Genomic DNA, 17,646 nt, shown 5'->3' on the forward strand with positions numbered 1-17,646 from the left:
CCTCAAAAACACTAAGCGAAAGAAACGTGTTCATGACTGTGGTTGCACGAAGCGTCACAAGATGTTGACACCATCGTCCGGTAACCCCGTATTGCTACACCCCTTCGCTTATACCGAGATACTGCACACGCTAAAAACCTCAATCATTTTGCCGCAGCGGTTATTCAATATTATCTAAATTAAATGTAGTTTAAATGCAGTTGTCATCACCATTTAGTGGTTTGTGCAAACATAAAGGTACACTTACGTACGTACGTAAACGTTTACGTGTGGCAAGCTAAAACTTTTCTAAAACATGCGTTCTGGCAACATGGTAAACTCAATCCGGTATTCCGGTAACACGGTAACGTTAAAAAGTATACGTACAAGCTAAAAGTCCCTATTATTTCGCTTTCGCGGTGAAACTGTGCCTCTTTTTTTCTAACGTGTGACGGTTTTCGATGTTGCGTGTTCGTGGAGAGCAAATGGTTCGTCTGGGCAACATGACGGCAAAGGCGTCGCACTGCTCTGGGCAACGCACGAGTATTTGACAATAAGCCGCAGCAGCAAAATAAGCGCAACTCCACAGTGTGTTAAACCTGCAATTGTTTCGTCTCTGCACGTGACACTCTGGCAAGGCATCTAATTGTGATTGCTGCACCTCAGGCTCAACAAAACTGAGTTTTTTCGCGCCATAAAAAAAATGTTTTTTTATGTTGCCATGTTAGTCGAGCATTCTTGTGGCGTTTTCAGTTTAAAATTAATCCTTCGGTAACTATGCCTTGCATGAAAGGTCGAATTTCAGTTTAATGAAGTTTCTATATAACGAAGTAAATTTCCACTTTTACAAACTTTGCTATATTGAGGTTTAACTGTTCTCTGTGCTATTCAAATGGGATTAAGTCGTCCTTATTTTTTAACGTGCTTACTAGAGAGCGACATCATCGAGCGACATGGTGTGTACCCATCTTGACATAAAACAAAGTTCCGTTTCACTCAGGGAATTTTAGCAAGAACACTCAGGGAAAACCTGGAAAACTCAGGGAATTTAGAAATGTCAACTCGGTAGACACCCTGCACCTTGCTTTGTTCCATTTTGCCATGAATGTGATATACAAATTACACGTCTGTGGTTGAAGGCTATTGACTAGAGCTGCGCGAATAGCAAAATTTTGGGTGCGAAGTGAGTTCGAATATTGAAGTGTGAGTGTGAATCAAATGAAATATTTCTCGAATATTTCTGGAATATTTTTCTGGTACTTCAAAGCGAAATTGCAGAAAAAAAAATTGGAGAGGATTCCTAAGCATATTCTTATGAGATAGCAACATGAAAGTGTTTCTTTTCGCTAGGTTGATGAAGCGCTGGCGGGGTGGTGTTTCATAGTTGTCTTATCAGGAATGAGGCAATGTAGAAGTTGAATTGTATTTATGTACATGATTTCGTGCAACCAAAGTGTTGCCGACAACTGTTTACACGTGATAGGCAAAGATGCCATTTCTTCAGCCTCTCCTCCTCTTGCAACTTCTGTGGAAGCTCAACTGATGTGGTGGACAAGGGTGTGCTCCCTTCAAGGCCGGAGTTTCAAATCTGCCTCGTAGACGTCGATATATAAGAACATCTAAAATTTTGGATGCTAAAAGAGCTTCGGCATCCGATTTTTCGGACTTCCTGCCCGAATTTCAGGTCCAAAACATCATTAATTGAGCCCCCACCTCTGCCACATCTTTCATCTCCATTTTGGAACCAGCGTATTCTTGAGTTAATACATTTGCGACCGTAGTGGAGCTTGAAAGGCAGCTTTGCCGCAATGCGTGGGTGTGATGAGGTGAAGTATATTGAAAATCTAGGGACCACTTCCAATCTGACGTTGATTCACCCACGCTCTTCAACGTAGCCATGGTCGGCCTTGCCACAAAACTGCAGGAGGTAGAAGGGCTCCGACACGCCTTCTATGCAGACGACATGACACTCTGGACTACAAAATGATCACTTGCTGAAAAGGAAGAGCGCCTGCAAACTGCAGCTCACATCATCCAAGAATATGTCAGCCAGCGGGGTCTACAGTGCTCTCCAGAGAAATCTGAAATCTTACGTGTATGGCGAAGCAGACATAACCACGCAGCCTCCACAGACCCATCACAAAAACTTGAGGTATACCTCAATGGAAACCTCATACCAGAGAAACCATTGATCAGGATCCTCGGCATGTGGCTGCAGAGTAACCAACGAGCCACCCACACCCTTATGCTCCTCCAAACCAGCGTCAAGGCTATATCACGCATGATATCTCGGGTGACATCTAAGAAAAGAGGGATGAAGGAAGGAGACACCTTTCGACTTGTTCGAAGCCTGGTGGTAAGCCGAATAACATATAGCCTACCTTATTATAATCTCGCACAATCTGAGACCAGACGGGCCGACACCCTCTTGAGAATGGCATTCAAGACTGCTCTCCGTCTGCCAACGAGTACATCCACTGAGAAATTGATGGCACTGGGGCTTCATAACACATTCAGCGAACTTGTTGAAGCCCTTCACGTCTCACAACAACAGAGACTTGAGCGTACTCGCACGGGCCAGCAGGTCCTAAAAACCCTAGGATTCCAAGCCTCGACAACGAGAGCCCAGGAAACCTGCGAGATACCTCGTCATGTCCGGGAGGGCTATCACGTTGCCCCAATTCCACGCAACATGGACCCCAACCTACACAGCGGCAGAAGGAGAGCAAGGGCCCAATACTTCCAGAAAACCTATCGATTCCAAACTACAGCCCGTTTTACGGACGCGGCCATGTATGGGACGACGACTAAAGGAGCAGTGGCAGTGGTATGCGACCGCCGAGGCCACATAACCTCTGGAGCATCTGTCCGCCCTTGCAAGATCACACAAGCCGAAGAGCTGGCCATAGCACTTGCCATCCGCGAAGGCCTGCATGCAAACAAGCCGCTGACAATACTCACAGACTCCCAGCAGGCCTGCAGGAACTTCCTACAGGGCAGAATTGGTGTGCCTGCGGCACATGTCCTTGCACAAATACCAAGGGAAGGCAAGGACGACTCCTACATACAGACCGTCATATGGATACCAGGCCACTCTGGCATCACGGGTAACCTGCACGCCGACCGGGCAGCTCGAGGTTTCGTACGCAACCGAGCGCTCCTTACGTCGACTGCAGCGGACCCGGAGCCAGTTGACCTCCAGTATGCCACAATACTGAATTACCACAGAGGGCGACGCCTATGGTATCCACCACCTCATCAAAAGTTTGCGTCGAAGGAGGCCACTGCATGGCGTAGACTCCAAACCGGAACCTACAAAAACCTACACACACTACACCGCATGCACCCCACATCTTACAGGGATGAATGCCCATGGTGCGGGGCCACACCAACCCTGTACCACATTACGTGGGAGTGCACACTACACGACCTTGAACACCACAACATGAACACCTCATGTGAGCAATGGGAGGCACTGCTGTCCAGCCCGGCCCTCGACGACCAGATCAGGCTCGTTCAGAGAGCAGAGCGGATGGCAAGAGCCAGTGGAGCCCTGGACTAAGGGCCCCGACCATCAGCAAGGCCCCTACGGGGCAATCCACAGGAGCGTTGCCTGTACATAAATAAAGTTTGTCATCATCATCATGTCTCTTGGCTAAGTTCGACCGTAACGAAGCTTGAAAGGCTGCTCTGCTGCGATATGAGAGTGTAATGAGGTGAAGCATATTGAAAATCTGAAGGGGTCACTTTCAATCGGACGTTGACTGTATTTGTCATTGGGAAGTTCGAATTGTTCAAATAGTAAAATTCAAGTGCGAATCGAATCGAATAGCAAACACTATTAGAAAAATATTCGAAATCTCGAATATTCGTACACTCCTACTATTGACAATGCACTCCACAAGAACCCATGGATGCGCGTTGCGGGAACGATCGAGTTCAGATGCATTGTGATTGCCCTCACCCACGCAACCTTTGTTTCTTCGCACATGGTTTATGAATCGACGGCACTGTGCTTGATCTATGCTGTTGCTGAATTACTGGTGCGGTACAGGACTGCACAATGTGCTGATTTTTTCGGTCCCACGTGGTCAGCGACTAGCCTGAGCCTCGCGATATGCTCTTCCTCGGTCACTGCATATGATCAGATAAGGGTTGCACCTGGCTCTCCGTACACCGGTACGCGATTCCCATTTTGAACATGTCAAAACAAGCATCGGTTTGCTGCTGTTTATGTTACGTAGTTATCCAACAAAGAAACGGCGGATCAGTTGTTTTTCTCAGCCCTGCAGGCGAGCACTCCGCCATTATAGCGTTGATAGCTACAATCATAGGTCCACATACATCGCGAATTTCTGCCTTCATCATTATGCTTTTTTTTCTCTTCTGCCTGGTTTCCAATGCACCCGTTGTGTGCGAGGAGACTGGCATCCGGAAGACGAATCTGTTTTCGAACCTTGCCAAGATGACGGCTCTTGGCAGTGGGATAGTCAAGCGATGCCTCCGTGAATTCCTGTTGTTGCGCAATCTTGAACTGTCTTTAAAATCGTCTGCGCCGATTAAATTACTTTTCTGGGAGCAGTGCAATTTCATCTAAATTGCTTCAATAGAGTATAGCATAGAGAAAGCTATTGGGAAGATGCCCAAAAAGATAGTTTCTTTCTTGCAACCCCCTCCCACCCCCCTTACTTTTTTTTTTTTTGAAATTTTCATGTGCCATTTGTGGAGCAGTTCATGCAAAGTAAAGTGAACATGTACCTTTAATGCAAAGATAGGACTTCTGCCTGATTCTTTGGTTATGCTTACAGTAGGAATTCCGAACTTCAACTTTATTCTTCTTGTGAAAATTTTACCCCTCGTAATGATCGTACCCCCCAAGTCTCAGTCGGTCAATTTTTTAAGAAAGAAAAGTGCGATCATTACGTGTGTAAATACCGTAGTTGTTTATGCTCAAGTGGTAATTTACATTGTCGCAGCGGTCTGACAACCCCCTGGCTGTCCAAAAATACCCCGAAGCTTCTGCTTGCAAATGTCCCAGCTTGTGATCTCCACTTCGTGTGTGTTGTGCCGCAAATGCTGTGCTTTGCAGGTAGAATATAAGGTTGGCCAACATTGATGCTGGTTCTCAGCGGTTGTTTACACTGACGCGTTTGTATCAGTTCTGCCAGTCCTCTATGTCGATACTGCTGGTTTGACCAGATAACGTTCCATTGTTACAAGCTTCTAAGATGACTAGTGGTTGGTATTTTGCTCGGCGAAGCATCAGCAGAAGACCCAGCTTGTCTTGTTGGTGGACCAGTTGCCTTTGCCTTGGATAACACAAGGAGTTCAGAGTTTTGTGTTGCCATGGGGATAGAAGAAGGGAAGAGGTCAAATATATGTTCACAGAAGTATGTACAACTACTCGCAATTTGGTGAATCCATGCACAATCTTAGGTGCGCCTTCGTCTTCAGTTTGTTGTATCCTCGTGCCCATGCTTGGCTAACTGTCTGGTGATATACAGTCAACTGCCAATTTTTTGGACGCCCAATTTTCCGGGCATGCTCGAAAATTCGGACACTTTCGCGGCACCGTCACCAGCCCCATAGACGTCAGTGGATAAGAACATCCGAAATTTCGGACACTAGAACTCTTCGGCGTCCGATTTTTCGGACTTTCTGCCCAAATTCCAGGTCCGAAAGGCAATAATTGAAGCCCCCACCTCTGCCGCGTCTATCATCTCGTGGGTTCGAACCAGCGCTTTCGCGAGTCGACCTGTCTGCGACAGTAGCAGAGTCCGAAATTCAGCTTTGTCGCAACGCCGAAGTGTTATGGGGTGAAACGGACCAGAAATTCAAAGGGGCCGCAACAAAGGGGCGATGTCTTTACGGATATGCAGTGGAAATGCTCGGAGGCGTGATTGCTGCAGGTGGCAAACACGCCAGTACGGCTCAATCGCTGACAAGCCTTACGATAAGCATCTTCAGTCAACTGCTCGGTAGTGCATGTGCCTGGTGCAGTTGCATGCGTAGTGCACGCATTTAATAGGCGAGAACCCAAACGCCCCGCGCCACCATTCATGCTGCCTCTTTGTCCGACCACTAAGTGTGCCACACAGACGTGTTGCCTTCACGAACGAAACCAGCTCGTCATCGTATAGCGATCACATCACACTGGCGGAGATACAGGCGAACTTGGTTGCACGTAAGCGGAAGTGCGTGCAGCAACGCATTGACAACTTTTTTCGGCCACCGGGACCCTGAAGTGTCAATAAAAGTAGTTTTTTTTTCTGATGCATTCGTTTTTTTGGACATTCGATTATTCGGACTTATTTACGTTCCCCGTGGAGTCTGAATTATCGGTCGTTGACTGTAGATTAAATTTCTTTACATTTCCTTGTCTATACAAACACTGTTCTGAGCAAAAATTTAATTTTTATTTAGGTCATGTTTTAAGCAGGAAAATGTCTGCATCACCTCTAAAAAGGAGTTAACACTTCAAAATATTAGTGAAAGAAGCCTGTGTTACAGTTGAACAATATGGTTTTATAGGTTTGCCTGTATTTTCTCTCTCTCCCAAAAATTAGGGAGAAACTTTCAACAGGGCTGAGTACAAGGTTCCACCTCTACTAATTGAGATGTCTGAGCAGTCAAACAAGATTGTGATTCAGGTATGTAAAAATGTCTGTCTGCTTTTTAGTGTCTTTTTCAGCTTCATTTCTTATGTTGCTGTGAAATTATGACTGAAAGGGCACCTCACCAAGGTGGGGTATTGCAAAGAGGCTAGTGCATCACATAGATCACACAGTGGTGGCAGTTGTTTCTGCAAGTTATCTAGCAGCTGCATGGTGTGAAGTATCTGGAATGTCAACTCCTTGCGTCTCTTTGGTCATACCCGACCTTTGCGCCATCATCCCTGTGAGGGTAAAATCTTGTTGCCAAATGCGACCCTGCGGGGTAAATTTTTTCCACGTTAAAAACCTTCACAGTGATCTCTTTTGAGTGAAATTTAATCTCGTTTTTGCAGCGTTGCCATAAAGTCACAAAAAATGTTTTCCATAGCTATAGATGGATTGCTTATTGTGCATGAATTAAATAATAAAAATAGGAAGGAAGTTTACATTACTAATACAAGGTTATGTGCATTGCAATAAGTATGCTTCACAGGCTTAGCAAGATGTGCACACCAGAATAATGTCACCTTTGTCCAAGTCATAAACGTTATGCCACACATGCTTCTGTGAGTTGCTCCTCAATTGGATTCTGAGTTCGAACTGGTTAGCGATTCCTCATCTAATTGGCTGACATCCGATGAATCTGATTTGGATTTGGTGTATGGGCAGTGGTCCAAGTCAAAGGAATCGCCGCTTGGCTCACTCACACCTAAGAAAACGGTGCGCAAGCTGATATCGTCATTGCTGTGTATGTGAGCACATGCAAGAAAACTATAGTTTTGCACCCGTTGCAACACCCAAATAAGGGAGAAGCTACTTCAAATTACCCGTCATGTTATTTCCACTGAAAAGCTATCAATTCTTGCCATTCCCAAAAGGGAATACGAAGGCACGGTAGCATTGTTCGTTAACGGCGGCATCGTTCGTATGTATTAGCAACCACGTGTGAACAGCTGAAATTGTACACCTGTCGGTAATAAATGAGCTAGTGTCAAGTGGTCAGCTTTTGAGATATAATAAACCAGATAGACATCAGTTTTTGCAAGCGCAACTTACGAAAACCACCCGCGAGACAAAACCAAATATACTGCAGTGCAGTTGTGCTAGTGATAATCGACGCGCTAGCCTTAACAAATCTTGAAATGGAAACCAAAGGTCATTGGCACATGAAAAAAAATTCCCTGCATCCCTGCAGGGTGATAGCACTTGCTGGGTAAAAGAGTTGAAAAATTGGCACGGTTTTCGTACGTACAAACGGCAACTGTAAATGTACCTCATTGACCATTTGAGACTTGTTCATACCTGATTTGTCCGGGAGACTCCTAAATTTTGAGCAATCCTCCCAGTTGTACTGACATGGCCGTAAATCTCCCAATAAACAGCCTTAACCCGACCGAGAAAAGAAAATAATAATGACAAGGGACAGCAGTTCTAAAATTTTCTAGCCTTCTTCTATTGCATGAGGAGCGCTTGTTAAGTCACGTTTGCCGCAGTACACTGTTTTCATGTGAAAAAGCATCCTCAGATTGGGAAGGGCGTATTGGCTGTCGTGGGACACAGCACCTTTGTCTCTTATTTACACACGTGTGCACGCACAGTCTGATTACGAATATGAGTATGACTGCTGACGTAAAAAAAACTTTACTGGCAATCATTCAGAGCTATGTATGGGGGTACTGTGGCCCTGATATATATATGAAAACGTATACCAGTTTTCTTTTGTCATGTCCCCCTATTCGCCCACCCGCTTCATGAGTCTCCTGAATTTCGAGGTCCCCAGGTTGGCAGGTATGCTTGTTTCTGGTGTTGTATATATGTCATTGACCCGCAGAGAGTTAAATCACATCGTAAAAATACCATCTGAAGTAGCTAATGAAGCAGGAGAAGTCTCATGGATATGACGAGAAAAGGTTTACTTGTCACAAGTGGGTGTATTATTGTGTGAGTGTGAAATTATGCCAACTTATTCTACAAAGCCACACATTATACCAGGTCCTACCACGTTTCCCTCTAGCGATAAAAGAAAAGCAATGAAAAGGAAAAATTATTTTCCACCCTTTGCCTGGTGCCTGTGGCTGGCAGGCATGGGCAATAGTGGATGAGTGTTAGGTTAGGGCAGGGGTTCTCAAAATTTCTGTCCTTGGAGAACCCCAACAGCTTCTCCTGAGTTCTGCAGAACCCATAGCTTCCGTCCTTACATTGATGTACTTTTTATCATAAGGCAAATGGGAAAGCATGGAAGGAAGGTGATGGTGCTTTTAGGTCCGTATAGCCGAAGTATCAGCGCCACTGCATCAGCCTATTATCTTTAACCTCTTCAGGTGTGAATTATGATGGACTGTCTGCCAATGTATCATATTCATTCAGCATAATTTTAAGGCACTCAATTTATATTCCATGACAGAAAAGGAACTGATTTGTTGTTTTGTGTGAACTTCAGTAATTAATTATAATTAACGTGTAATTAAATGTCTAATTATTCTGCAGTCAGTCATGTTCCATTTTTGCATAGAAAGAATCAAATCTTAGGCTCAGAATGGTTGCGCAATTTGTTTTTTTGTTGTATTTATTTCGAGCGAAGAAAAATCGTACCTTTTGACATTAGTCCTGGAACATGGCACATTGAACAGCCTGTCAAACATAGTAGTGCCTACACCAAAGTGACCAGCTGCAGTCATACACAGCACATTGAGGTCAAGTCAAGACACATTAACTATGCAGGAGCTTCAATTCATCCTATGTGCAATGTAGCTTGCTCTTTCTTGGCCACTAGTCCAAAGAACTGGCAAAAACAAGTTGAGTCCACATTTCTGGACATTGAGCCTGAAGGGGTTAAAGGACCCACCACAGTGGTCTAGTGATTATGGTGAGCGACTGCTGACCCACAGGTCACGGGATCAAATCCCAGCCATGGCGGCCGCATTTTTGATGGAGGCGAAAATGCTTGAGGCCTGTGTGCTGAGATTTAAGCGGTATTCACATGGGGGACAAATCCTCGGGGGATAAAGGCGAAGCCTAGTGACGTGAGCTCGCGAGGAGAATTCCCCACAAATGTCTCCCACTCACACGGACGAGGTGAACAGAGAGGGAGACCAGTGTTACCAGACTACTCTGGTGGCTTGTACCTCCCGTTTCACCAGCTGCTGGCGACAAGCTGCAGACGACCAGCTGCAGACTGGTGCAACAATGTGGCCAAACAAGAGCCCGAAATTCCGCTATACAGTCGAACACGGATATATCGAACCCACATATATCGAATTTTCGGCGATATCGAACTCGTAAATTATCCCCTTGAAAATCCTTTGTAAAAGTATAGAAATTCGCACGTCTATATCGAATGGTATTTTTACCCGCCGTCGGATATATCGAACGCCGCGCGAGCTGGAAGGCACGCTTCGGCACTCGCTGAGCCCCGCGACCTTCGCGGCACTGCGCCTCAGCCGACACCCGAAACGCTCGAAAAACGTGAGGGCGAGAGGGCTCGGACTGTACTCCTGCTGGGCGCGTTCTCCAACTTGTGGCATGGCTTTTTTTTTTTCTTATTTTTTTTCTCTCTCTTTCTCCTACGCTCTCCGTGTTATTGTCGGCTCGGAGAGCAGGAACGAACGATCTGGCGGCCTCCTCCTTTCGCCTTTCTTTTTTTTTTTGTTGCTGTTTTGTGATTTTTGATCAGCCAACCACAGCCCACCCCTTTCGTATTTGCTCAGCCAACCACAGCTTGCGCCTTTCGTACATCGCTGCTGCCCTCGCAGGTAGCCCGGGTAGCCATCACTGCCATCGCGGCTGATCGCGAGCGCTTTGTTGGCGGAGTTCACTTCCGTGAGTTGTCGCATACCACAGCATTCCTCTTTTGCGTGCGTACTCCCCTGCGAGCTCTAAAACATCGAGCTGAGGTTTCTGCTGGCCAACACGACAGTGAAGCTGCAACTGCTCGACCAGGGCATCATCAAGTCCTTCAAGGTGGGCTGAAGGTTGACCTGCTTGGTGCCATTCAAATGGTGACGGGCGCCTGGCGAGACGTGAAGACGGACACAGTGGCCAACTGCTTCCGGAAGGCAGGCTTCGTGACGGCGGAACTTGCGGAAACCAGTGAAGACGGCGACGGCAAGCGCATAGACGACGCATTTCACGAGTTGTCGTCCCTCTTCCCGGCCTCCATTCCACCCGAAGTGTCTGCGGACGATTTTGAGAAAGCGAACTGCAATGTTCAGGCTGTTGCGAGCCTCGCTGACGAGGACATTGTAGCTGCAGTCACAGAAACCCAGGATGCCTAGGCCGACTGCTCAAGTGGCGACGAAGATCGTCTGGACGAGGCAGCGGCTACACATGCGTACTCCGCTGCTGAAGTGGCGGCAGCATTCGGCTCGATTCGCCGTTTTTGCGGCGACATGGAGTGAACCGGGCTGTCGCACCTGGACAGCCTCGATAAGATCGAGGCCAGCGTCTTCAACTTCATTTCGAAGACGAAAAAGCAGGCCAAGATAAGCAATTTTTTTTCGCACAAATAAAACATTCTGTTGCATCGTGTGTGTGGAATTAGTTGTCATTCTTGAATGCGCCGATCGTAGGTGATCGTCCGCCACTGGAAGGTCTCGGGTCCTGTATTTTTTTATATCGAATTTTTCATATATCGAACTAATTCGCGATCCCCTTCGAGTTCGATATATCCGTGTTTGACTGTATCCCCCACCGCCCGGAGATTGTTTGTCCTGTCGGGTAAAAAGGTTCCAGTGTCCTCCGAGGAGGCGCGGGTGGGTCGCGCCCACTCACTAATCCATGACGTCACGGTCACGTGATCCACAATCCCGCCGTGTCCCCCGTGGATTTCTCCCTCGTGTGAATACCCCTTTAGGCGCACGTTAAAGAACCCCAGGTGGTCGAAATTTCCGGAGCCCTCCGCTACGACGTCTGTCATAATCATATTGTGGTTTTGGGACATTAAACCTCAACAATTATTATGAAGGGGTTAAAGGGGCCGTGCAATGTTTGTTTGGGCTGCCTTCTGTAGCACTGGAGTGTGTGTAGTATTGAATAATGAAATTGGTACAAACATAATTATAAAAATCAATAATAATATCTGGGGTTCAACGTCCCAAAGCCACCATATGATTATGAGGGACGCCGTAGTGGAGGACTCCGGAAATTTCGACAACCTTGGATTCTTAATGTGCACCTAAATCTAATTATAAAAATTGGTGCACGGGAACTGAAGTTATTAGTCTTAAAAATTAAAAAGTCCAAGTAGACTACAAGAAAGAACGTTCCCTTTCGCGTTTCACTCTGCCAGTGACATCACTGGTTGCTTCCTATCACCGCCTGTCTCTTATAGAGATATACTGAAAGTCTTGCCTTGTGGTGGCCATTTCACAGCGAACCTGTGCCGGGCTGCAATTGTTTTAAAAATATGGTATTTAAAAACAGAAATCCTTTTGTATCTGGTAAAGTATAAAGCATGATTTTAGTTTTTTAGTGCATGGCCTAGTTGGGACTGCACGAATATTACGTATGAATTGCTTGTTAAGCCAATCAGAACACACAGCCACCTAATGCTAAAAGCCACTGGAGTCATTGTCAAATGACCAAACATCACTTATGATGCCAAGAATCGCTGCTGTGTGTCACTGTAGTCGGAGCAGAAGATGGTTTATCCGAACAGTACCACAAGAACAGCCAGTAACGTCATCCTTCATTTGTGTCACAGGACCCTTACTGAAAAAAACTTTTGCCGCCAAGCTTCTTAGCCCATATGAAAGGTTTGGTGCTGATATTGGTGACACAACCTTGTTTTCAGGTAGCGACTAGAGGAAAATAATAAATTTAATGCGTTTTTCACCAACTTACACACCTAGCGGCTGTGCCATGGACTATAGTGGGATACAACTTAAGAAGTCCAAAGGGGCCCCGCCCAGACGACCGAAGCGCGGCAGTCGATCGCCTGTGCAGCCAAAGAAATAGTCCCTCTCATGCACTCAGCAATTTTCTTTGAAGGTGGGGGGGGGGGTCACCGGCTGCCCGGCTCATGACGTTAGTCTGGAGCGTGCGCCCATTAGTGCAGGCTTGTGTGCATCCGCCTTTGAGGAGGAAATGCCGCAGACTTCTAAAGTTGTATTCGAATATAGAAGAAGTGACATTGTAGTCCCTGGTTGCCGGAGGAAACATCAACAGTAGCCAACAGTTTGCCACCACTAGCCAGTGTTGTGCTACCAATAGCAAACAGGCTGCCAACACTAGATAGACACCATTACACAACACTAGCCAACAGTTTGCCAACTCATGTTGGTTTTATGTAAATACGGTACATGCCATTGCATGTATGTCATATTATGTCATTCATGTGATGGCACGCATATTGAGGTGGCCCAGTGAAATAAATGACTGCAATGACTTCTTCTCATTTATGCCATTCATCTTGTACTAAACGTGACACACAATTCATGCCATTCATGACATGTCATGCTATTCATTACTGCATGTTTTCGCATGCATGCATGCACATTCTGGTATACTTACACAACACTAGCCGACATTTGGCCAGGTAGTGTTTATTCTGTGCGAGTAAATATGGTGCTTGTCATGGTATGTATGTCTTGTTATATCATACATGTTAAGATATTACAGATAAAGAAATGACTGCAATGACATCTTCTCACTTATGCCATACATGTCATGCCACACATGACATGCAAGTCATGACATATCGTGCCATTCATGTCATAACATGCCATTCATTGCCTCATGTTTGTCACACATCCATGCAGATTCTGGTATACTTACACAACATTTGATGACATCTGGCCAACTAGTGTTGGTTCCATCGAGTAAGTGCTGTACATATCATTAGACGTCACATCTTGTCATTTTTGTTATGTCATGGATATTGAGACATCCCTGCTAAACAAATGACTGCAATGACATCTTCTCATTTATGCCATTCATATAGGACATGCATTATCATGACATTCATGAGTGAAATGACCATGACGGCTTCAAAACATATGCATCATGTTGTTTGTATCATTCATGTCATGATATAGATGACGTGAATGTCAGGAACATCAGTGTTCTTACCTGTCATTCGTATTTGTCATATATGCAGGTCATGTGATGAACATTCTGATGTATAGCAAGGTAATCAAGTGACCATTGTGGCATCAGGATGGCACCTTATGTATATCATGATACTCGTGATATTCATGTGATGTGCTAGTTATGCTCACCATACATTAATATCATGTCGTGCCAGTTTTACTGCATACTAAGTTAACGGGATGACCACAAAAGCACGAAGCCATGGGTGGCTAAATAAAAAGGGGATGAGTGGGTGGGATGGACGGGTGGATGGATTAATGCACTACTTCGGATGTAAAAGAAGTTGACTGACTACAGTTTTTGCTCTGATATCTTTATACACTAGCACTTTATTGAGGTTTTGGGACACTGAGATTAGAAGGTTTTGGATGTTTACTGCTGTGACAAACCTATGCCCTAAGCTTAGTGATACAAATTTGAATTATTGCTTTCTTGATTGTTGTCTAATTGAACATCCAGATTTATTGTGACAGTTATGCCTGCTTTTCTTTATAACCCAGCTGTGGAAGTGTCATTGGATTATTCACATACGGCTTATTTTTAATGAAATATGTGTCTGAGAAAGAAGAATAAACATGGTAAGAAATTTTAATTTTAAAATGACTTGCGAAGGTACGGTACAGCAAACCAGCTTCTACGCTGCCATTTTCGGTCTATGCTGCAAGCACTCCATTTCGAGGCACATTGATGTATTGGATGCAGGAATTGCAGTTATTTTCCCAGTGGCTCAGGCTTCTTGTGGTGTCTGTGATGAACAGCTAGTGCTGGAAAGAAGCAACTGGTTGAGCTTTCAGGGATGATCCTGGTGATGGTTTGTCTGAAATACACACTTAGCTTGGCAAAAACACCATCTGGTTCCGTGTTTGTTTCTTTCTACTGCTTTGTATACCTTTCACGTAGGGTTGCCACCTTTCCCTTTAAAAAAAAAAACTGGCCCTACAGGGGGGGAAGGGGGGGTTAACAAGTCAAGAAATTAATGTGTAACAATGGGCACCATGTTAACCCTTCGAGACGCTATGTACACAGTTGTGTACACTTGTTTTTGCTAGTTGTATCGACTAGTGGCTAAGAAAGAGCATGGTACATTAAGCTTTGGATGAATTGAGCCTCCTGCAGCATTAATTTATCTTCATTACTTCATTTTGCTGTATACTGTTGCATATGACCACTTTCCTGAGGGCACTACCATGTTTGGCGAGCTGTTCGACGTGCCGCTTCCCACGAGCCATGTCAAAAGTGTAATTTTTCTTTGCTCAAAATGGAGATAACGAAAGCGAATTTGCACTATATTTCTAGCCTTAGATTTGATTGTATTTATGCAAATACAGAGCATGAATGACTTCAGAATAAATAGGTATTTAATGACAATTTAATTGATTAATTACTGTAACGCACATAAATTAACATATGATGACATGATTTTTGTTACAATAGAATATTGAATGTCTTGAAATGACGTATCGATTTTATGGATTTACAGACAGTTCTTTATAGGTGGCGTCTGAAAGGGTTAAGTCTTTGCATTGCAGTGGCATTTAATGTAACATTGCTTTCCTTGAGCGAAATAAGCTTAATGTACATGTGCACAAAAACACAACACTTCATGAGCTAACCAACTAGTCTAATGCCTGGCATAAAAATACCTGTGATTGGAATAATGCTTGTACTAAAAGTAAATGAGGTTTTGGTTATTGCTCTGAATGTGCTGCACTGAAAAGGAACCGCACATACTTTGTCCATAAAAAGCTCTTCTTTGCGTCTGAATCGACCAGGCCAGAGACATTACAGACACAAACGAACGTTAAAATGTATACAGTGCACATGCCACAAAAATATAACTTATATACATACACGTGCAATAATATGCTCTATTCCAGTGATTGCTATACTTGAAGGGGTCATAAAAAGGGGTTGACTGTTACCATAAGAGTTTTGGTGATTGGTTATAAATATTTGCCATTGTAGTTGTTGGAACTCAAACTTATAAAAAGCCCCAGGAAATAAAGAACTGCAATATTATGACCAAAACACCAGCCAATGGCGGCCGAAGACCAGCAACCGGCCCGTTATCTAAAAAACCGACTGGGCCGATCTAAAACAGGACAGGTGGCTACCCAAATTTCACAAATGCTTGGCACATACGTCAGGTGGTGCAGTATAGAAGATGCAAACTATAGGAAAAAACATTGGAGTTAGAAGTATCTTTATCAAATACGCAGTTGTGTCATCAGGAAAGTCAAGCCTTCATGGCTGCAGAAGGAATAACAAGGTAATTTTGTTCAGTAGTGTAAACACTTGAGTGTGTAGACATGGGTCATGTATACAACAGTTTCATTTGATCGATTGTCCACTTGTTTATGGTGCTGTGTGCTGGAAGCTAGATTGATCTTTTGTGCTGCTCACATCCACCAAACAAAATGTAACCTTTCGCCTGTTAGGATTTTAAAAAAAGTTGCTACCAATAGTACTAGTATGTGTTACAATAGTAGTATACAAACAAGTTATAGTGTATATGGTGTGCTGTAAAAGTTTTTCTATAGTCTTCTCTTAAAGGGACACTAAAGAGAAACAATGAATCGGTTTAGATCAATAAATTTTGCTCTGAGAACTCTAATGTCGTTAATTTCACCATCATAGGTTTATTAATAGAGGAAGAAATCAAGTTCAAAGTTTAATTTTTAAATTTCGCGCCGAAATCTCCCTGCGTGATGTCACGGATTTCAAAGTGTATTTATCGTATTCTGGCACAATTGGCTCAACAAAATTATCCCAAACTTGATATGTTAAGTCTATGGCCCCCTCAGAGGACAATGTACTTCATTTTTACCGATAAGGAACTACATAGTCCCTAGTAGGCGCCTTCAAATCATGTGACGTCACGGCGAATGGTGCAGAAACTTCAAGGTGGCGTCGGCACCCACATTTTGTTTTTGCGCGTTTTCTTGCTTACTAAGCGTCTTGCAGTAAGCGTTAGAGCACTGCACGGGCCGATTTTCCCGGCCCGGCCCGAAATCGCCATGCTCCGGCCCGCCCGAGCCTGGCCCGGTGTTCCTAAATGTGGCCCGTACCCGGCCCGGGCCCGAAAGGTTTGGGCCCGGCCCGGCCCGGCCCGTTTCAGCTAGTTATGCCTTGAGCATAAAGGAGGCACTGTCCAACCTTCGGTTATTGTGAAGATACCTGCCGCACATCAGATATTTTCTAGAGATTGTTTTAGGAACTTCTTTCAGTGTCACAACTTTCACCGGTACTGTGTATACTTTCGGTGAATTACGCGCGTAACACTCTTGCGAAATGATTGCAGGGTAATATAAAATATAATTGGAGTCATAGCTGGCTCTTTCATTTACGCACGCAGTGCTTACCACGCAATCTCATTTTTGCATTTCAAAGAACAACTACAAAATATAATACCTGCATAAAGTGGAGAAAAAAGCATGGCAGACATTTTTAAATTGAGTCTACATCAACTGCGTACGAACTAGGGCTGTTGAGTAAAAGTAGCAAGTCTCCTGCAAACCTCATCTATTGCACAATGCAATGGGAAAAAAAAAAACGTGCTCTATCTGCTTCTGGGAGGAATACGCCAGGCTGGGAAGCATTACATAAATTAAAGCTGTCATGTTGACTCCTCGGCAGGCAGCTGCACCCAACCTACACTACGTTTTCGTGTTCAAAACAACAAGGTTCTTTGTCCCACCCTTCTTCCCCGAGTCACCGCCACAGTCACCGCCACAGTCACCGCCACAGTCACCGCCACAGTCACCGCCACTCGGGGAAACGAGTGTCTCTATGGTCTGGCGCATCGCCACTAGTAATGGGAAAATCAACAACGGCGTTTGCCCTGAGATAAGAGTCGCTCCGCATCTTGCACTTAAAATGCACGAAAAACAGCTCCTGAGATATTAACCCTTTGCGGTCCGTTGTC

At 44.8% G+C, this 17,646-nt stretch overlaps 2 protein-coding genes across 2 annotated transcripts in view; both read left to right on the forward strand.

The window, feature by feature from the left end:
• Positions 1-17,646, forward strand: part of LOC119379553 (E3 ubiquitin-protein ligase Topors) — a 371,896-nt gene that overhangs the window by 218,435 nt on the left and 135,815 nt on the right. The gene's annotated exons all lie outside the window — the stretch shown is intronic.
• The window catches only part of LOC119379550 (uncharacterized), a 133,627-nt gene that overhangs the window by 43,935 nt on the left and 72,046 nt on the right, over positions 1-17,646 (forward strand). The window contains exon 10 of the mRNA XM_037648852.2: positions 6,546-6,629. Within this exon, the coding sequence (XP_037504780.1) occupies positions 6,546-6,629 (84 nt within the window). The remainder of the gene's footprint in view (positions 1-6,545; positions 6,630-17,646) is intronic.

Source organism: Rhipicephalus sanguineus, chromosome 1 (genome assembly GCF_013339695.2).
Source record: "Rhipicephalus sanguineus isolate Rsan-2018 chromosome 1, BIME_Rsan_1.4, whole genome shotgun sequence".
NCBI classification, from domain to species: Eukaryota; Metazoa; Arthropoda; class Arachnida; order Ixodida; family Ixodidae; genus Rhipicephalus; species Rhipicephalus sanguineus.